Source organism: Caloenas nicobarica, chromosome 4 (genome assembly GCF_036013445.1).
Source record: "Caloenas nicobarica isolate bCalNic1 chromosome 4, bCalNic1.hap1, whole genome shotgun sequence".
Classification (NCBI taxonomy): Eukaryota; Metazoa; Chordata; class Aves; order Columbiformes; family Columbidae; genus Caloenas; species Caloenas nicobarica.
Genome location: NC_088248.1, coordinates 49,591,822 through 49,614,025, shown reverse-complemented (window position 1 = coordinate 49,614,025; position 22,204 = coordinate 49,591,822). Strand labels below are relative to the sequence as shown.

Genomic DNA, 22,204 nt, shown 5'->3' with positions numbered 1-22,204 from the left:
TGGAGCATGATAATGGGTATAAAACATTAATCTGATTTGTTTAAAAATATTAATCCAATTTTTTGTTTAATGGTACAAATCTGGACACAATTGATAACAGCAACTTACAGCACCTTATCTCCTTAGGGAGACAGCTAAATGCGATGCCATTCATCACGGTGATAGGAAGCTCCTCAGGCACAAATACGCACATATTGCAGTCTGTGCATGATGACGACCAGATCCAGTTCTGTCTTCTGTCTGCTCTGCGTGGTGCTATCGACAAAGAGCTACGAGCAAGGGCAAAGTAATGCTTTTGACAAATCCTTCACAAATGTTTGAGTTGCTCTCCTATGCAGCCTTCTGGCAAATTTTAAACAAAGTCTAGAAATCTGTGTTAACCACGGAGCATGAGCATAGACTGCAAATAAGACTTTGCTCTTACAATCAGCCCAGCATTTTGTTTGAAATTGGGTTTCTTGTCTTTTGGACAGGCTAAAGCTGATGGCTGAGCAAAAGCAGCCCCAAGGTTTGATGTGTGGAGAAGAGGGCACCTGCAGCAGCTCAAGGGGTGTGTGGGTGACGTGGTGCCTGTGCTGGGTCATGGTCCTATGGCAATGCCACGTCCGTGTCAGCCAGCGCTGGCCTCAGATGCAGTAACCGCTTTAAGGTAAATGTCCATCTGTGGTTTCAGCAAGGTGGGACCAGTACAAATGGATGTTACCAGAGAAATGTGGAAATACTTTAAAAATCATCCTCAGGATATTTTAAATTACTGTATTTTTTTCCCCAGTTTACCTAAGCATTCTTTAAACCAGGTTTATCAGATCCCGTATGTTAAAACTTGTTCCTGTGATTAGTATGTAACATTGATGTTGTTTTTCGAATATTCTAGTTGCATCTCTAGTTCCAAAATCCTTTATGCTCTAGGTCCCCATCACAAAATGGGGTTAATAGCACATCTGTTTCATCTCTTGTCTATCAAAAGTAATTTGATTTAGAAATCCTTTGGAGTTGTGTATGTGCAAGAAGCAGCTCAAATGGAAACTTGTTCTCAACTTGGCCTCTAGATATTTTTGTTTCAACTTCTTGCAGAACTTGCACTTTCAATCTATGATTACTGGAGCATAAAAATAATATTTTTTCCCTTGAAGTTATGGTGAAGTCTGACTAGGGAAACTGAGGCACAGAAGGCATGAGGTCCTTATGGGAAACCAGACTGAGGGAGAAGCTTAAGCCAGACAAAGAGCCCAGGCTGAGTTGCCATTTATGCCAGAGGCTTTTGGATTATTTATTCATCTCTGAGGCTGGGGCAAAACCTTGGAGGGCAGTGGAAAGAAGCCGGTCGGGAGCTGAGTCCTGCACAACCTGGGAAATACTCTTGCCTCAACTACTACTTCTGCGACCAGTTCTTGTAAGAATTAGGCAGAAGGCAAGGGCGGAGCAGAGTGAGCTTGTTTGTTTAGACACACAATGTTTGCCTTTATTTCCCTCTATCTTTTCTAAGGGCCGTGACGGAACTTCCTTCCTAGTTCATTTGTGTGGCTGCCTGAAAGGGATATGTCTAAGTAGGGGTCAGAGTGACTGCAGGGCAACTTACTTGTTTGTTAAACAATATGGGAAGAAAACAGAGGCCATGAAGAATACTTCACTCCCCTCTGTGCCCTGGGGAACATTCTTTATAAAATTTGGCAGCAGCTCTTTCATCAGAAAACAGCAAACCAATGCATGGAGCGGCTGGCCCTGGAAACTGTTTCAGCAGTTTAACAAGAGAGGAAGAGGAGGCACAGGAAAGAAGCTTTAAAAAAAACCCCAAAGTTGTATAAAGCCTCACAGAAAATCTCTAAATCGGTAAGAGTGTTTAAGCAGCAAAAATTACCTAGCAGTTTTCGAGGAACTAAAAAAGGGTTGCCTTTCTGCGTGGTGCATTATAAATGCGAGCACGAAAAGTGCCGTGTCCCAGACTGTGCTGCTGATCAACTCAAATGAATGCTCTCGTTCCGACAGTGACCATTGCAAGGCTGTTCAGAAAACAGCACAAGAAACTCCCTGCAGGCTCTTGTGAAAAACACGTCCAGAGGTAAGCCGAAGTGGCGAGTGTAGAAATTGGAGCATGAGAAACGTAGCAGGAACTTCTGTATTTGTCTCCAAGCTCTGCACGGCCCTCTCCCCCCCCGCCCCAACACTAGTACTGAATCCCAAATTTTAATGATATACTGAAAATAATTCCTTCTGTAACAGAGCTGATGGTGCCAGAAATCAGCTTGTTTTGCCTTCTTTCCTGAGACAACTTGGTGACATTTTGAATTGATGCTTCTGGGCTCTGTTTCTAGTGGTAAGCTGGGATATGGTTCTATCCAAGTCTAAAACTTTAGACACTTAGGACTCCTCAGGGTCTGCCAGTTGCTTAGGTTTTTATCAAGTAGATGCCAAACAATCTGTTAGCCACGACTGGCCTGCTAAAACCTCTGAGCTCAGCCGCTGCTCTCAACAGGTCATTCATTCCCTCATCGATCTTGCCTTATCCAGTAGGATGCTCGGGGCACAGCCTTTCCTCCTTCCCCAGTCCAATAATTCTGATGAACTGAACTTAGTTCAATAACTATTCTGCCTGATCCTGTTTTCAACTAATGCCACAGGGCGAGTGTTTTACCAAGAAGATTATGTGCTATTTTTATGCACGAGTATTTACTCTTGTGATAGGCTGAAAAGGTGAAGAAAGCAAAAGTGAATACTATAGTTCAGGCATTAGCTAAAATATCTCTACTTCTTCTGTTCATTCAAGGTCATTCTTAAAAGGCCTTCAAACATGATTTAATGTGCTTTCAGAGGTCTCTGAAGCCAAATCAAGGAACTTGCACTGTGTAGTGTTAGTGCTGCCGAGTGCTGTTACGGTCCTGGAATTCATGAGTGCTTATGACCCCTTCTAATTGTGGTTTGTTCCCATTTCAATTGAATAATAGCCCCATATTATCGGGAACAAACGTTTCTATGCTGCATGTACCATTCGATCCAATGAGGAGCATGGCACAGAGATGGGATGCCCTTGTGGGAAGAGAATCACTGTTAGTTCTCACTGTGTAAGACCGAGCATCCTCTGATTTCATTTGCTTCTCCCCTCACTGGGAAGCAGATGCTCCACTGTTGCTGAGGGCTTACAGGAGGCAGCACTAGGATTTTGCATTATTGTGTATATATTCCCAATCTTAAGTAGTGGAGTACAGCATCTATGTAGAAGGAGGGCAGGTGCTGTTTTCCAGACACATCATCTTAATGGACCTCCCTTTCTTTTTAAGAAAGTCTAACAAGGTTTTCAAAGCTGCTTTTCTGGGTATCACAAAGCAATTTCTGTTACCTGCCGATGAATGAAATTGTTCATGGGTAGTAAAATTTTACCATTTTCTTGCTTTTACTGGAGTACTGATTTTAATGTAGTTCTAGCTTTGTAGGCATGTCACTGAGGTGGGATATTCAAAAGCAATTTGGATTATTATTTGTATTATCAATACTGAATGATTTAGGTATGCTTTAGAAGCCTTAGTTGGTAAATGATGTAGGTGGCAAGGGCTTCAATAAGAATTTTTATCCTGTGGGCAGCGGTAGTAAGGACTGTACATTTTAGAAATGTTAAGGGCAAAGATTGCAAAATTCCCTAGACCCTTTATATGTTCAAATGAAAAAAAAATGCATTCCTATAGGCCAGTGAAAAACCCCATATATGCTCTTCAGACATTCTGTTGTGATGCTGGCAGGTATTTAGAGAAATGAAAAGAGTACAGATTGCTGGAAACTAAACAATTGAGTTAAAACAAATATTTTAGTATCTTTACATTCCTTTTCAAATGTTTAAATGGACTGCTTAAAATATGCTCTGTTGTACAACTTTTCCCAGTGGCAGGGGTAAAAAAGTGGTGTATAGGAACTTTGCTAACCATACCGTCAATGTTTCTATAAACTTGAATTATAGCCTAGCTGAAGATTACATGTTTAACCAGCTCACAACCATGCCTTGACTGAAATCTGTTTTCTTTTAACTGTTTTTGAAACAAAGGAAGATTCTTAACCAGATGACCTTTTTGTTTTGAATAGATATTTCAGACTGCTATGTCACTAAACATGTTGGTAGTGTTTGGCCAACTGGGTCCTCTTAGAAGAACCCTTCCTCTATTGCCCACACCTTGCACACCATCTTAGTCTGGGTTGTGTTACGAACATGATCTATGTGTGCTACTAGCTGGCTTATTTTAAAAAAAAGGCAATTCTTTAAAGTGACACTCAAGTGATTTAATTGAGGCCACCCTTTCTTGAAGTTCTCATTTCATTTACTAACAGTCTTCCAACTTCTGTAATAAATGAGGCACAAGCCCCCTCAAACCAGAGACATGAATGAAGACAGGATGCTTTTTTCAGTTCTCCATGGTGGAAGCTAGTGCAGGAATGATTCCAGAGTTTGAGCCTGCGCAGTTTTAAATAACCTATGCTCTTCTTGCTTCTCAGGGAGAGATTATCCCACAGCCTCAAAGACCTCTTGCTGTGTGGAAAATGCCTTTTCCTTTCCTTCTGCCTCAAATTTTCCATTAACGAATTTTTATCCCAACTTGTACACCCACTCAGATAGTTTGAACTCTTCTTCTCTGTTTTTATGACCTTCCAGTGCTAGTAGACATTTACTACATCCTTCTTGTCTAGTGGCCAGATTATGTGTATTGAATATTTCTGCATATTCTGCATAAACCCTTCAGTGCCCTAATCTCGTCTGATGGAATTTTTTTATTCTTTGAATTCTTTCCCATCCTTCACTCTCTCTGGACTCAGCTTGGAAGTTCATTTCTTGTGAGCATTCTGTATGTCTCAGGCAATACAGGAAAATATATTAAGATGCTGCGGAGGGGAGGGGAAAGTGAGCAAGCCTCAAGTGTCTGGGATAGTGCTCAATGCAAAAGCAGCATTGGTCCAAATGTTGCATGTTAGCATCAGCAATAAGAACAGTACTTCGCCTTCACCTCCAGTGCTATGCTAATCATCATTTTAGACATTGATACCTTTCCTTCCTAGAGAAATAAAATAGCTCTGGGTTGACAGATGAGAAATAGCTGAAAGTAATTTTTCAGAAAAGTTTAGTATTTCCTTGTATAATGGATGCAGTCAATGGCTGTATTGACAAGTTATGGTATAACATAGGCAAAGGAATTAGCATTTTGTCTTTGTAAATTTAATGCATTGCTCTATTAAAACAGTATCTTAGTTTAATTCCGTATGATTATAGGACACTGCTTCCAGCACTTTGCGGAAGATCTGTGTATAACATTTAATTTTCATATATGTTAGGTGGAAATATCTACCTTTTATTTTGTAGCCCAAGTCATGAATACTGTTTTCATATCAATTTTTTCCTGGCACAGACAACTGTGGATATATACTAAGTCTTGCTTTTTTTTCCTAGGTCTTGTACCAGACTGCAGAGTTCCTGTTTTGCATCATTTCAGTCTCACTTTCCCAGACTGTCCATGTGCGTTAGTGACATTGCCCCTGGCCTTTCAGATGAAGGCCACTGGTTATTTACAGCTTCGTAAATATCTAATTGTGGAGTGCATTACTTGAGGGATGACAGTAAAACGTGACTTTTTCCATTTTAATTTGTTAGAAAGCAGTACCGAAATTCAGCATTACTGAAGCCCACAGCAGGCTGGACCTGTGCTGCCCCGGGGATGCCGCGAGCACAGTTCGCCGCACCAGCACCCTGCCAGCATTGGAGGGGGCCCAGCCTGCACCCCCTCTGCAGCAGCCGCTGCTCCATGCAAGAGAGTGTCTGAGCAAGAGCCGGTGGTGCTGTGAGTGACACCTGACAAGAAACACAGACACGGAAACTTGAATTCTATTGTCCAGCTACAACAGGGAGACTTGCAAATGAAGGAGCCAAGAAGACAAACATTCAGGAGTTTGAGGCTATTTAGAAGAGTCAAAGTTAACTCATATTTTGGAAATATTTAGGAAAATGCTGATTGGAAAGTAACCTAACTGCACTTTAAGCAGAATGCAGAATAAATCCTTGAAATGCCTGTCACGCATTAGCGTGCTTAAAAATAGAAACAAAACCATCATTACAGAGAAAAAAAATAGCTAACTGCTTGTTTCAAGGGCCTGAAATTGTGAACACAGGTTTTGGTGGTTTGTGTTTGTTTGTTTGTTTGTTTGTTTTTAAATCAAGTAGTCGTTTTTAGTATTGACTTGAGAAGAAAAAAGATCCTATAAGAGCCAAACAAGTGACAGTCCCTTATCAGAAAGGTTCTCCAGAAGACTCTTTGGTGTGTGACAACTAGTACCGCGATAGCGAGAGGTTTGCTTCTGCCAGACTGTGAAGCACCATCCCTGACTGCTCCCTGGGGAACATCATGGGAAGTGACAGTGATCAGGAGTTTGGGATGCTCAGGTGAAGAAGGAATATGACAATGTTGGTAAGCGGAAGGCAGCAGACCTCAGTCCAGCTACGCTGTCAGACAAGCCTCACAAATCAAAATCCTCTTTCAGATGCCCAAATTATATTTCTGTTGGCTAAGACTTTAAAAACTTTTTAAAGTTGCTTGAATTAACAGCTGTCTTTGGCTTCATTTTCCACCTAAGTCAGTTGTTTGTATATCCTCCTGGCCTTCCCCTTGGCTTCATTTCACTGCTGCGTGTGCTTTAACTTTCTCCAATTACTTTCATGCTTGCATTTTTTTAAAGCCAGCCTATGATTCCACAACTTGTCATGCCCTCATTCTCCCTGTAGAAAATAGGAAAGTGGTGAATTATTTTTCAGCATTGCCATTGCATACAGCTCGCTATCAAGTAGGAATCTGCTTTGCTCCCTGTTAAGAGTTCCTTTCCACAAGACAGAAGCAAACCAGAGATTTCTTCTTACTTTTAAATGAGTGGGGAGTATTTCTGTTCATCTGTCTGCTATCATGAAGGCTTGTCTTTCAAAAATTTTGAAGTTGCTCTGGTACCTGCCTTTAACAACGCTAAAAATATTGGCCTGGGAGAGGGCAGGGGTGGCTATGCTGTTGGTAGGAGTATGTAAAGAAGCAGTGGTAAGAAAAATACCTCCTCCTCTTCTGGGCATGAGAGTGGAAGGAAGAATGCAGAATAAAATAAAAATCATTATGCTTCTCCAATTTTAAACATTTAATAGTGCACTTATTGAGTATATTCTGTACAGACATCTATAGCAAGTTAAACATTTTCCTTTCTCTCATGTAAGTCATAATCATGTAAAGCACATTTACAATAGAAAACATACTTGAGGTACAAAAACTCAAAAAGAATATCTGAGGTATAAATACAGGTATATTTTAAATAATCTTTATCATGCTTTATCTATGTTTGACAGTACACTGTGGGCAAGTATACATGTTTACAATAGAATGGTATGTACAACATACAATTTTACAAATTCAAAAGTGTTTGATGTAGAAGAATATACAAGGTTTTCCTACTCATGAGGAACATTGTTACTGGAAGTACTACATTATTTGCCATAATTAAAAATTCTTCATCAAAAAGCTTAATATAATACTGACAATGGTAACAAAGTCTCAGTCAAAATTCCATCTTGCAACTCATTCATACCCTAGCCACAAAATACATTTTTCACTTAATACTGCACCTTGAAAGCAAATCTTCACCTTTACAGTAAAACCTACAGAAAGACACCTTTCCAGAGGACCTCAAGACTTCCTACAGTTCATACAAGTTGATTCTCAAGGAGGAGGAGGGGGGGCAATATCCCAAAGGGTTTCAAAAACCCAATAAAACCCAGGACAAAAACCCCACCCTCCTCTCTGCCCCCAGATATAACCCTCCAAATTGCTCACATCCAGGTTCTATTCGTCTTAACATGCAGCTTTTAGGAAAACAGAGAAAGGAGGGAGAGAAAGGGAGAGAGCTCATGTGACCCTTCCAAGCCACCTCACCCCACCGGCTGCTGCAGGAGTCCTGCCACCTCCCAGCACCACAACTCCAGTGTTGAATTTTTCCTCTTGAGCCATTAGAATACAGTAAAATATACAAAAGTTCAGTAAAACACTTATAGTTAACACAGGTAGGAGTAAAAGCAACAAACATTTTTGGCGAGTTAACAACTGACATTACTGGCTCTCTTCACCATTGCATAGACATTTCATTTCTAAGCTGCTACGTTACTCAAAAGTATATTGACTTAAAATTGCTACAGAATTGCTAATCACTCCTAGAAGATTCATCTGGATAAGCAGTGGGCAGTAATTGGAGCAAGCTGCTTGCAACATCTGCTTAGGGTTTTTAATAAGGTTAGAGCTGAGGAAAATGCAGAACTGGCACATGGGAAGGATGGCTACTCCTGGTCCATAGGGAAGTCCCATTCTAGGTTGAACTGTATCCAGCATACTGAAATCCATTCTGGTTGCCTATCAGTGTACCAGCCACATTTCAAGTTCGACTTCTGCTATCCTTTCAACCATTAACACACTCATTCACACTTTAATCTCTGTGCAAACCTTTCTCCGCTTGTCTCAGTGAGAACACATTGAAGAGTACCAACTATTCCAGTGGATACACCAGTCCCTCAACACACTACAAACAAAACGACACGGGTATATACATAAAGCTAAGTATTTCACATGGGAATGATGAGCCTTCATCATATTTCATAATATATTTTGCATTTAAAGAATTTTTGCTTCTCAGAAGCAATTCAAGCCATCTAACAGTACAATACTTTTTTTTTTTTTCCTAATCTTTTTTTTGGCACAGTCCTCCTATGTATTCCAGTCGAGGCCTACACTATAGACCTTACACAGACAGGAAGCAGCTTTAAATTGTATGGTATGGCCACAGTCCTATAGTAATGCTCACAGTCAAGTTCTCATGCTGTCATTCCTTCGTGACATGACTTGCAGATGGTACACTGGTCCGGTCAGCAGTGGACAAGCCTCAGTTTTGGGTAATGTCTACATTGCTGAGGTGTGGAGCACATGGCAGTTCCTCTTCAGTAGTCACCTGGATTTTACTTCCTTGCTCTCAAGACTCTGATGACTGAAAGAGTCTCGTATCTTAACGACTTCAGATGCACACAAGTGTCCAAAACACTTGGTGTACCAGTCTGGCATGTGGCCCCTGATGTGTGAGAAAAAGTAATGATGAAGTAGGTACAAGTGACTTTGCATGCATTTTCTTAGTCAGAATCAAATACATATCTAGCTGTTTAAATGCATGACTAGGAAATCTTATTACTGCTTATTGCTCAGCTCAGTCTTACTAATATACAGCATTGCTCAAAAACAAGTTTCCTGCAGGGAGAAAAGGTTATCAGAAATTCTGTGAGAACTTGTTCCTCTATACCAACCTAATATTAAAATTAACATGTCCTTTCATCCAACTACATCTGTCACAGGAAGGGGTGGTATTATATACCAAAAGCTGTGGTGGAGCACATACTGCAGTCTTCTGACATCACAAAGCACACCTGCTGTTCTGTGGTATCTCAGAGACCTGTGTGTGCCCTTGAGAAGTACATGTTACTGGCCAAGCTAAAGCCTGTTGAACCACCTATATTTTGCGCTACATGGAAACTATAAGAGAAAAGTTACCACCACGAAGAACAAAGTGGAAATTCATACCTCAAATCAATTCTGCACATGTAGATAAGTTTAGATTTTCCTGACCCGCAGGGCTCAATCAGATACCTAGACAGGAGCACATTGACTCTAACACCTGCCACTGGAGCACGGTCATGGTCCACTGAGGTTGCTAGAAGCACACAAGCTCCTTTGGGGAAGTTTGTCCTCCATGTTCTAAGAAAAATGAATTAAAAAAAAATGTATTACTGTTTGTCAAAGATAAGTCTAACTTCTAATTAGACTTCAAATTATGCACAAACAGATATTTACCTATATAACTTACATTATGAAGAAATCACAGGCAAGGTTGCTGTACGTGTAGGATATAAACATCATTGCATATAAGAGTCTTACCTTAAGACTACAAAGTCCCTGGCTGGTTGAGGTGCCATGCTGTTCTGGACATATTGGTATATATCTGTCTGGCTATCCAAAGATTCGATTACTTTTGAATCTATAAGATCCTCATCCCAAAGATGCTGCTCTTTAAGTAAACGATTTAAAACGTCCTCTGGCGTAGCTGGGATTTCTATGGTAGTCTTCCATAATCGGAGTGGGGGACCTTCACACACCTGGGGGAAATCAGCACAGAGTCCTCAGTTTGGCTATTCTTTACATTTTCTTTTCCCTTTCTATTTTAGTGTTGGCTAAATACAGCAAATTAAATACAGACACATGTATGTATGTATTGTACTAAGCTTGTTGTAAACTCAGACTAAGGTTATTTTCCTAACAGCCAAAGGCATCTGCACACTCAGTTCCAAATTATTTTTACGTTACAGTTATCTTCTCCAGTATGGGCCAATATTAAATTGTGATGCTACAGAAAAATATCCTAATTTTCCAAGATTGTTTTTTAAATATCTTAAATCTCATTGAAACACCTTCTCCCTGTGCTAGCTCTGAGCTGTACAAGACAAAAGCTAAGAAACTTCTTTCCTACTGCACAGTGCCAGTGCTTGGAGTCTTCACTCAGCTTGTCAAGGCTTTGCACATGTGAGTGAAGGTGTGTAAATGCAATACAGTGAACATTCCTGGGCTGGATAAACAGAAGAACATAAATCAGTGCATGTTAGTTGACTACTGCTGAAAGACACGTCGTTTTTAGGTGGTGTGCAACTATCTCAAAAGATGGAGGGTTTTTTCCTTAAATCTATCTGCAAAGTAAAGGTGTACACTGAACCTTCTGTAATATCCTATGTCAAAAGCCTGCTTATAGTAGAGAACATGAGCTAAAAACCAGAGCTGAGTGACAGGGTGCATACCTTCTTGTAGGCCAGATCTGCTTGCTCTGAGGTGGAGCAGCTAACCCAGCCTTTAAACTTTTCCTTCATCTCTTTGAGCAAGTCGTCCATGCAGTCCTGGAGGTAGCAGTGGTAGTCAGAGGGCTCGGTGGTGCTGCTGCCACCCCGGAGCTCCTCCAGGCTGAGGGGACGCAGGTCTTGCTCTGTGTACGAGTTCCGGCCCCTGCTCATTTCTTCAGGTATCTGAGGGACGACAAGGGTGAAATCATCCTTTTGCAGCTCTCTCCCCAAACCACAGAGTTAGTCTAGCAGCCTGACAGCCACAGAAAGATGGGTACACTAGTTTTCTAAGTGGTAAGACACATATGTGTCAGGTCAAGCACTCCATGTGAAGAAATCTGAAAATTAAGTTTGTGACTTTAACTCAAATTAGTCTCTCATTTATGGAGTGTCTTATTTTTTTTCTGTGGAGTATCCCTCTTCCCTACACAACTCAGATCCATTCCCATAGCAGATTATCCTGCAGACTGAAGGAAGGGGGGATCAGTTGTCACCCACAAGAAAAGAGACAGGCATGTCTTCAGTTGAGGGCTCTGAAAAGATTCAATGACAGTGAGGAAAACCAGGACTCAAGACTTGTCTGTTTCTTCATCCTGGGCCCTAGAGGGAGCATGCTTTAGTTCCTACAGACCCTTCAACCTACAGTTCGACAGTGTCATGTTCCAGGATGCTTTTGTGGCCTAGTCTTGCAAACTCTTGGGAATTTAAGTATAAAACAAGCACTGAAATTCCTGGAAACAGCTTCTTGCTGTGTAATTAGAGTTGAAGTTCACAGACCCTCATGGCTGCACAATAAAAGCTTGAAAACATATTTCAAATGCAGTTTGGATGTAACAAAAATGTCCCAAGACCCACAACGGCCTCATCATTTTTGAGTACCAGTGCCAACAAAACAACTCTATTTTCTTCTGGCACCACTTCTAATTCATGTATGTACCCAGACCATGATGTAAAGTTTTTTCAAAAATCTGTTTATAACGTATTAAACTTTACTAAAATAGACATTCCTAGCTTTCCCTTATACGGCAGATCTAAGCCATGTTGGCCAATATTCCACCCATCAGTTTTGCAAATAGTTGTTCTACCTGAAAGAGCTTCTTGCATTCAGCGATCATATGAGCTAGCCCTTGGGTTGCAGCCAGATTTTCATTTAGGTCTTTCTGATCAGGTTTTCCCAGGCTTGGTTTTCTTTGCATCACCCTTCACAGGGGAAAAGAGCACAAACACACACACAAATCCAGTTATTTAATGCAGAGCAAGAGAGACGCTTGGTAAGATAACAGTAGGATTCCCAAATCTGCTGGTGATTTAGAGCAGTGATCCCTGGGACCAAATCTCGGCATGGTGTTGCTGACTTCTCCCACCACTCTCTCTCAGCCTTTTCTTTGGAATCCCCCCCCGTTTCTTCCTTCTTGAGAACTTGCTTATATTTGAACAAATCTCTAACAAAAGGTAGGATCCAATAATCATTCTACACCTGGTGCCCTCTAAGGCGTGACCACAACTGGCGGAGTCAATGCCAGAGCGTGCCTGTTGCACATCGCCGCCGCCCCCTGAGGTAAGGGACCAGCAGCAATGGGCCCTGCTCCCCAGAGATGTACGTACCTTGGGGAAGAATTCTCTCTTTTGAGAGTGTTTAAGTGGAAGAGGGAAGGTGCTAAGCAGACGGCCAGGTTTGTTGGTGTCATCTGGTTTTCCTTCACTGCAGCTGTGACATCACTCAGGAAATAGAGAAGAATCTGGAGGACCTCCCTGTTCTCATCGGGTAAAAGCATAATGGCAGCCTTGATAGCCTGGAGACGCTGATCCTTTGGCACATCTGCATAATATTAGCAATTCTCTCATCAGGCCATTGATTTTCCCCACACACAGCATGAATACATCCCAAAGCAAACCCAGCTTCAAATATTTGACTCGAGTTTGAAGCGATTTCCTTCAGGATGCATACCATTCGTAGGAAACATGAAGGAATTTTTTTTTTAACCCACTAGTTTAACTACCCTCAGCTATTTCCTGCCTCACAAGAAATGCAAGCAAGAAGAAGCTGTGCCTAGGCCAGAGTTAATTTTAGATTTCATTTCAACAGCTACATGCTCCCGCAGATGCACTAAAATGACAGAAGCCTGGACTCAGGCAGTGAACAAGCAAACACAGTCCAGCCAATTTAGAAATTCTTTGGCTTTCAAAGAAATTCAAAACATGAATGCATTTTAGAATAGGTGAATTAATTAAATTGACTAGCAAACCTCTTCAAAAATGATGTCATAAAATATTCAGAGAGTGCTTTACCAAACACAGAGAGTTGTTTTATTGAGCAGATCATTCAAAGTCATGCGGTGGAAAAAGAAAGTCAATGCTGTGAAGCCCCATACCATTAAACAGCTCCTTGGTTACTAACAACAAACATCCATTGGAAAAATTTGACGTGTGTCTTTATATAAGGCCCTCTCCTCCAAACTTGAAGGGAACAAGAAATGAAATAACCCAGACCAGATCTGCTTCTTGTAAAGGGATTTCCAACAAACCACCTCTGAAGACAACATCACAGTCTGAGTCCTGGAGCATTTATATCATCAGCAGCACCACACCACCCTCACTGCATGTCTCATAATACACGTGGTGCTAAGCAAGTATTTAACTGGTATTTGCTTTGGGCTTCAGCAACTTTGTAAGGCCAGCAGGTGAGTTTAGAAAGCAATTTTAAGCAAAAATCTACTGTTTTCCACACTGTCCCCTCATCAGCTCAAAGCACATTTAAGCCACGTGCGGAAAAATTCCAGTGCACAGCCTGGCGCATAACACCAAAGCAAGGGGAAATTTTGTCCTTTGCAGGGAAGCAAAATTTACAGCTGCTTTAAGGCACTTTGTTTTACACAGAGAGAATACTTCCCAACCAGCTCTGGGGATTCCTCAGGCCTACCGCCTGGAAAGGAAAGGACCAGACACTTCTGCAGTGCTCTGTCAAACATTTTCTGGCACTCAACCCACAAAGAGTTGCTGTTTAATATGCACAGGAGAGGAGAGTCTGATTAATTTTCTCCATAAAACTTCTTGGGAATCCAAACACACACACAAATATGCGTGCACTGCAATAACAGTGTTTATGCTTTTATTTTAAACTGTCACCTCCACCTATGGAGCTCTGAAGGAAGTTCCTGTAACCTTTTTGTAACCATCATAAGGAAGGCACAAAATACAGTAACGGCTCAAAGAAGCTGTTTTTGTGGTAAATTCTGTTGGAGTTGGGATACCATGGGAAGAATACACGGGGAGACAGCTGGGGTGGTGTTAAGGAGAGAAACCACAGGATCAGCAAGGTGTCACAGTGTGTCAGGTTGGACCCCCATGAATATTTCAAAAAGCTTCGGGGTTCTGGTCACCAACCATTAATTCATCTTTGGCCACGTTATAAAGTGAGAGTATTCCCAATGAAACAATGTTGAAGTGAACTTTTGAAGGTCAACTGGTTATTTGGAAAGATCTAGCACAAATAACCTCCTACACAGAAATTGATTATCTAGCTCACAAAAAAGACTGTCTCCCTTGCTGGAGTTGAACCTGCCATCTCAGAAAGATTAATTATTTCTCTTCAAGTGCATTGATAAACGCAATTTTTCATGAAATTTATTTTAAGCACATTCTGTTCATGGTACCTCTCAGTAAAGTAGCTACAAGTCAGTAACAGAAAAGCTTTCAACTTAATGGTTGTTTTCAAAAGTTGTGGTGAAGGATAGAAGAATATAGTTTATAAGAAAATAGAATTTTTTTGGCAGCTCTGCTCTTAAAAAAAAATCTCAGCAATTTAGTGGATTTCAATCTCCTCAAAATCTCCAGTCTCTTGTTGGTCTAGTGTTTGCACAGCTCTTCTACCTAGCCACATCAGATCTGGCTCATTTTCAAAGTGTAATATCTAGTAAGCTCCGAGAAGAGAGGAAACTTTAAAGCGAGTGATGGAGGATTTATATTTGTTCCCAAACTACAGAGAAAGGTGTAATGAAAAGAACTTGTACTATCAATTGTTATACAACTGGAACATCAAGAATCCATTCCTAAGCAGGCAGCCTGAACTATAATGGCTGCTGGAAAAAGGCAAAGACCAACATATGCAACAGTTGTAGTGCCCAGAAGAGCAGTATCAGAAAGTTCCATCCTTGGTACACAAATGACCATTTGCTGTCTAGCCATAAAAATCTCAGTACTTACACTGGTATATCTGTAAGAAGGTCTCGGAGAGCTTGTTGGTCATCAGAGGCTCAGGGAGGTCCCGGAAGAATTGCTTTAACATGTCTGCTACATCATACGCAGACTGGCCTTCGTAATTGACGCTGTCTGTTGAACTCTCATTCATTTGGCGCAAAGCCTGAATTCTTGATTTGACTCCAGACTTCCTAAACAGTCCAACCTAAATATATATGGAAAGGTAAATATGGTTCCAATGAGCCTGGCAAATTTGAAATGTAAATATGCTCTTTAGCTTCTCACGTATGGGTTCTAATTTCATTGAAAGCTTTCCTTGCATTAATTATCTGTTTTGTCCTGTTTTGAGTCTGCTTTTTTCCGTCTGACTCAGGAACAACAAAAATTAATGGAAGGCTGGGGCTTGGGTGCTGCATGCATGTGGGATGAGAGCACAGCAAAACCCACCTGATCCAGGCAGTGGTTGCGGAGGTACCGCATGGCTTGTTGAATGCTCTGTGGGAGCGGCTGCCCTGTGCGCTGGACGTTGACTTGCAGCGGTACTCCAAACACGTTTCGGTCTTTATAATCTGGCACCTTTATCCTTTTCATAAATTTTGGTACTGCCCTATTTAAGAAAAGGGAATGACAAAACTAAATTAGACCTCTGTTGACCATTTATCTTCTGTATTTCCAGTAATTCAGAAAGCCAGTAAGTGAAACATTTTAGTAGTATGAAAAGCAGTGGTGGTATAAATTAGATAATCCATTCAGGGCTGGGAAAAGGGAGAGGACAGAAAACAGAGTTTCTCTAAGAGAAAGGCTTGACATTTGGGGTAATATGCTGCCTGTAAGCATTAATGTGGTACTACTCCATCAATATTAGTAGGACAAAAGCTACAGGGTAAAACTGCAGGGGCCAGATTGAATTGCAAAAAGAGTCAAAATAAATCCTGCGGTCAGTGACCCCTTATAACGCTGCTGCTGCTTTAGGTTTTGGGAAAGATGGGCATTGGAACAATGAGCTTTTGTATGTCAACTACTTGTTCTGCAAAGTCCTCAAACTGGGTCCACCACCCACCAGTGCGCATAACAGCAGGAAACTGATGTAATACATTTGAGTTTGTCAGCTAAAAATTTCAGCTCTGTAAACAATCCCTTTGAGGGACCCCCCTCCTTGTCAGCCAGTGACTGTTGTTATCCCCACCTCCCACTCCAGTTTCAATGAGAGGCCTTTACATCTGCTTATGACTCCGAGGAAAAAGTTACTAAATACAAAGGAACGATTTAGCCCTAGATCCCCAAGAGTATTGGTTTCAGAAAGGGGAAAAAAAAAAGCCATTAAAATGTGAAAATATTGAGATCATTTTCCTAATCAGGGAGAAAAGCTTATGTCCAGTGCAACAACTAACAGGACACAGTAGCACTGGAAAACAGAGATCTATTTAACATTTCAATATACAGTACAGCTATACAAACAGTGCATTAGATTTACAGCTGACTAATCTGTTACATAGTAAAACAGAACCAATTTGTATTGCCATATAGTTAAGTTTAGGGCATTATTGATATATGTATGAATAATACTTGCTTTGTCAAAAAACATGCCAATGGAATGTGAAAAAACACATTGCGATCTCCACAGAGAATCTGAAGCATGCAGGGATAACTGGTCAATACTTATTTCTGTCTTTCAGAACAAACAACTTCTGTATTTAGAAAGGCTGACATAATAACAGCCTTTGAACAGGAGGTACTTTGATGCTGAAGCTAAATACTCTCTGTGACTCCTGGGGAAGGGAGGAGGCTGGCCTGTGGTAGGGAGAAGAAAAATTCTATTGCGTCTTTTGCATCCTGAAGGTTACACGGGCTGTACTGCAGATACAATAATAAAAGAGCTTTCTATTTCATTCTTCCAACAAAAACCATTCAGCTGGGTTACAAACACCTAGCCACAGCAGAAATTGCTGCCTAGAAAAAACTCCATGGTTCTCCCAACCGTTCTTTCCCCACTCCATCTTTTTTGCAAGCTAACTGGATTTACAGTGCTTTGAAGAGAGCAGACAGATTTTGGCTAATGAGACACTAGAACTGAGGGAAACTTACATTATTTAATTACATAATTATATAAAGAAACTAATGCAAATATTTAAGAATAACTGAAGAAAACGAGCCTATTAAGATCTACTGAGGTTTGTGTCACTGCTTGCTAACTGCCTCTATAAACAACTAGTCCTTCTTTTGCTACAGATAGTGGACCATCTTCCTGCTCGGAAAGCTGGCCTGCACTTCGTTGCTTTTGTTCCCTCACATGCCCCCTACAAACATACTTCTCAAGCCTAATAAGATTACGCTTACGTAAAGGGTTAGTGATTTTAGCCCTGTCTTAGGAAACCACAAATCACTGTCAGCACAGGCTGGAGGAAGAAGCACAAACATGGAAAAAGAGGGATGGAAGGACTCATTGCATCTTTCCAAAAGTTGCTTAGGATGCGCGCAACCGTCGCGCTGACACAGCCAGCCTGCCTACCCATGGCTCAGTGCCCTTACCAGCTGAAGCCGTGCTTGTTGGAAGGCGTGTACTTCTCCAGGAGAGCAGTCAGCTTCAGGAGGGAGTACTTCTGCAGCAGGTTCATCTGTGCCACGGACTGGCAGTTGATCTGCAGCGACGCCGAGCTGAGGCTGGGCCGGTGGGAGCTCTGGAAGCTGTGCCACCTCAGCCTGTGCCTGCGGAGAAGATGGGGGTCAGCGCAAGGACTGGTCAGTGAAACGCCTCATCAAGACACGTGCAGGAATTACTGCCAATGTCCTGCTGAGCTCCCTGCCCTTGGCAGCTGCCGCCTCCTGAGACTGCACAGGCATCAGCTGGCAGCATCTCCGCCTCGGCCGCTGCGATGCAGCACGTGCGGCTGCTTCAGATGGGAACGTGAGCTCTGAGCCGACCCAGAGCCCAGTGTTAACTACACGGTCTTGCCCTATCAGATATCTTCCCAGGGCTCCAACACCCTTTTTTAGAAGCCCCTTCAGTATTAAGGCAGTGCGAATCAAAACACTCCATTAAGAAAAAACGTGCCAGATTTTTAAGACACATCAAATGGGAACTAAGCACTTCTAGAAGTCCCAGTACATTTATACAAGCAGCTGTAGGCAACTAGATGACAGCAGAAATCAGGCCTTAAATGATTTGCACCAGTCTTAAAGGAAAACTGGAAACAAACCTAGAAAGAATTCAACTCCTTGCTCTACTCACAATCCAAAACACAGTCATCCATCCCATGGTAAAACTCCCAGCAGAAACTGGGAGGCCAGTGGAACTCCCTCAGTCCCCCACTGTGCTACAGCGATCAAGAAAAAGTAAACAAACTTCATTTTCCCCACAGATCTAATGGCCTAGCATTCTATTAACGAACAGCCTGCTACTGAAAAGTGCAATTTTTTGAAACTGTCTAAAAGTCAAAGCTTTTACTACACACTGACACAAACCAGACCATACTCATACTGGCTCTCCTAGCCAGCTTAAAAAGTGAATAATCCTACTTGAGGTTCCTCTCCCTCCCACACACCAATTCAGTTTGAGGAATTATCATCCCCCAAAACTGCCTTAACATTGCTCCTAACGCTGACTTGCTGAGTGGGCTGTTTTTCAATGACGCCTCGGGCTGGACATACAAACATACAGCTACGAAGCGTGGGAATCACTAGTCTAAAAGTCTTGTACAAATACTTCCCTTGCCTGTAACTGTTTTGGGAAGCAGAGGGAACAGCACATGTGTGCTTGAATGGCCACAACTTCTGTTGCTCCTTAACTGAGTGTAGTGCAGATACTACAGAGCCACTCGGACTGGAGGGGACCTCAGCGGGGCCACCCCAAGTTCCAGCGCTTGTGATCTCACCTGCTGGACCGTGTCAGCGATGCGCCCACCCCGGAGTCCCTCCTGTCCTGCATCCCCGCAGGCTCTTCTGTTTCATTCAGCGAATTCTCCGTACTGTCAAGGTCACTCGGTGTGGTTCGATCGTTATCTACATCAAGGTGTATCTGTTTTGGAGAGGAAGGACATGGGGAGATGGAGTCGAGCGCTGAGTCTGAGTCCCCTTCGTCTGAGAACTTCTCTGACCACTGGTTTACTATTCTCTGCATCCCTTTGACATGGTACAGAATGTCGTCTAGTTCTGGGAATATGTCTTCATTTTCGAGGTCGGCCAGGTCGCTCGTACTGGAATAGAGGATTGAGCCTGGCACGTTGTCATAAATACTCAGGCGGCTGCTCACTGAGCTGGAGGAGTTGCGCCTTTTCCCCATGCCCAGCTCTTTGCAGCTGTCACCGCTGTTTTCCCTCCTCAGGGCGAGATGGCCATGTCCATGGAAACTCCCTGTCCTCCAGTTCACAGAGGCACTGCTTTCTGTTGGGGAGAAGTTGCCATTGGAGAGTGCTTTTGGAAAAGTGCCAGGCTTATGATCTTCGGGGATAAAAAACACGGTGTCTTCTGCAAAGCTTCCCCGGTTCTTGAAGTTCTGCTCCATCACGTCGCTGAACGTTGACTGGTTGAAGGGGTCAAAGCCTTCTAGGTACATGCCCACCCGTTTATTGTAGGCACTGAGGCTGCGCGTTCGTGTGACGGGACTGGGTGTGCTGACAGCACTGCTGGTCTCTGACTGACTGCTGCTGCTGCTGGTCTGGGTGGAATTGGAGACGCTCCTCTTTCGTACCATGGGGAGGCTGATGTGATTGCCATTGAGGGCAGAAATCTCCACGCAGTTGAGTTGTTTCAGTTTATCTTCATCCATGCCCTCCTGCAGGATGGGCCCGCTAATAATAAGGCCAAGCTTTGAAGGAGCTTTGCTCTTGCCATGGTGAGAGCTCTTGATTTTCAGGCTCTCCATTCTCTTGAGCAGGCTCTTTGTTTTGGACTTGGCATTCTTCTCATTGGCTTTCGTGTTGAAGCTGAAGCTATTCAGCTCCCTGGGTGAGGGCAGGCTGCTGAATGAGTCATCATTTGCTATGAAATTGCTTGACGAACAAACGCTCACGACCGAGTTTGTCCTGGTGGTAGATGCCTCGCTCTGCAGGGTTGGTTGGTGGCTGCTGGTGCTGCTGATGCTCAGAATAGAAGCCACCTCCTGGCGCTCACTGAGTTCTGTTAGCACACTCTCACGGCTTGTCGCATTATTGAGGTGAGGAGATTCTGAGGAGGGGGTATTCAAGTCCGGTTTTGGTGGGAACACGTCAAACTCTTCAAGCCTTGACCACCTCTTACTGTCCCTCTGAAAAGTCCATTTGCCACTTATTGCACAAGGTTCATCTTCATCCGAATCTTCGCTCTGCAAAGAAGAAGAACCCTGAAAGTGCTGCTTGCAAACTGCCCAGAGAGCAAAGGTGGCTGCATTTAAATACAATACCCGCTGAACTGCGTTAAGCATGACCTTTTTCTCACTGAATTTAAAGTGAGAACAGTCTTTTACTTCAGGGAGAGGAAGATTAGGCCATAAAGCCCATCACAGGAAAAGATAACATGGGACAGGCAATATATTTTAACAGTTTTTAAATACAAAAGATACATGCTTTGTAAAAAGAAACAAACAACACAATCTGCTTTAAATTGCTCTTTTCTAAAACCCCTAGTATCCATAGACTTTTAATTAATTGGTCACAGTGGATAGCCCTTAGATCAGTGGAAATTCTTGGCATGCATAAAATTTTAAACTGGAGTCAGTCAGGGGTTGGGGTCCCTCTGGACTCTCTCCAAAGTTACACTCTGTTGATAGTGGCTGTGTGTTTATACTCCTCTTTGCAATTACGAGATGCTTCTCATACGTTCTGAATCGTAGCAGCTTCATTCCTTACCCATTCGGGGAGTCTGAAGGGTCTCCTTTCTGTGACTAATGAGATAGCAAAAGAAGCTCATGCACTGCAAGAGTGTGATGCCTCCAGGCTCTTACCTGGTCCACTCTTCCTCCCACAGGCTAGCAGCTAACATTTTAAGAATGTCCTGTGAAGTTTCTACTTCAGTCTCGCTTCAGGCAAACTTTAACACTTACAGATAGTGAGCAGCAAGAGCTCACTGACAGTACAGCACGTAAGTAAATTGTAAATAACATCTCTACTGATGATGTTTGATGTATGAGTAATGCCTGAGGGCACAATTACACATACATCACTTAAGCCTACAATCTTTTCATCTAAATACTGGAAAGGGAATGATCCTGGGACTGACATATTTGGTCTTCCAAATATCTGGAAAATGTCATGTTGGAAGAATAAAACCAATGAAGATATTTTAATACGACACCATGAAACCACAAAATAACCTTTGGTGTTCAGAGTAGGAAACACTAAGTGCCACCCAGCCTCATGAGTTTCACTTCATTTGTTTAGATTGCTTTAATTTAAAAACAAACACACATGCATGCCCCAAACTGTAACTATTTGTGTGCCGGGAACACAAACATTTATTCTCTGAAAAACAAATAAATTATTCATATTTCGAGTATTTTATTTAAGCATATTTTAGCTCCTGTTCCTCCCCCAGTTTTTGTTTGTTTGGTTGGGTTTTTTATATCATATTTCATCAGCTCGGGAAAATAAGTGAAACACCGTATTTATTTTTTATAACTAAATATACATGACAGACAGCGCATGCATCATTTCCTTTGTTTCCCAACTACTACCAACTACTCTTATCCACAACTCGGATGAAAACCTGAGGACTGGCTTGCTCATTTGAAGTTTTCAGGAGGAAAAATGTCACCTGAAACTGCCAATGGATAATAATGATGGTTCGGTGGTGAATGTGGTTTGACTGGAAAAAAAGGAGCACTAAAGTGATCTGAATTTGCAGAGAAGTCAATGCAAATATAAGGAAACATATGCTTCTGTCAGCACAATTTTTCCCCAGTGTTAAAAAGCTTTAAAGGCTAAGTATTGATTTTAATGAAATGAACAACAAAAGGGAATAGGATCTAAGTCCATCTGCCAGAACGTGGGTGGTGAATGAAAATCAGGAAGGGCTGAAACAAAAGGTAACCTCCAGACTCCGGAAGATCTGGGGTTTGGACCTGACGTCGGGTCTGGTCCAACCTCTAACAGCAATACTGATCATTCCAGTCTTAAC

The 22,204-nt window shown here is 42.2% G+C and overlaps 1 protein-coding gene across 6 annotated transcripts in view; it reads right to left on the bottom strand.

The window, feature by feature from the left end:
* Positions 1 to 7,136: 7,136 nt before the first annotated feature.
* Positions 7,137 to 22,204, bottom strand: part of DLC1 (DLC1 Rho GTPase activating protein) — a 231,692-nt gene continuing 216,624 nt past the window's right edge. For all 6 annotated transcript variants that reach the window (XM_065633237.1, XM_065633232.1, XM_065633233.1 and 3 more), the window contains 10 exons: positions 18,988 to 20,414; positions 17,645 to 17,821; positions 15,563 to 15,722; positions 15,122 to 15,320; positions 12,524 to 12,737; positions 12,004 to 12,118; positions 10,880 to 11,101; positions 9,969 to 10,186; positions 9,615 to 9,788; positions 7,137 to 9,111 (listed from right to left, as the gene is read on the bottom strand). In XM_065633237.1, coding sequence (XP_065489309.1) covers positions 8,991 to 9,111; positions 9,615 to 9,788; positions 9,969 to 10,186; positions 10,880 to 11,101; positions 12,004 to 12,118; positions 12,524 to 12,737; positions 15,122 to 15,320; positions 15,563 to 15,722; positions 17,645 to 17,821; positions 18,988 to 20,414 — 3,027 coding nt within the window. In that variant the 3' untranslated portion in view covers positions 7,137 to 8,990. The remainder of the gene's footprint in view (positions 9,112 to 9,614; positions 9,789 to 9,968; positions 10,187 to 10,879; positions 11,102 to 12,003; positions 12,119 to 12,523; positions 12,738 to 15,121; positions 15,321 to 15,562; positions 15,723 to 17,644; positions 17,822 to 18,987; positions 20,415 to 22,204) is intronic.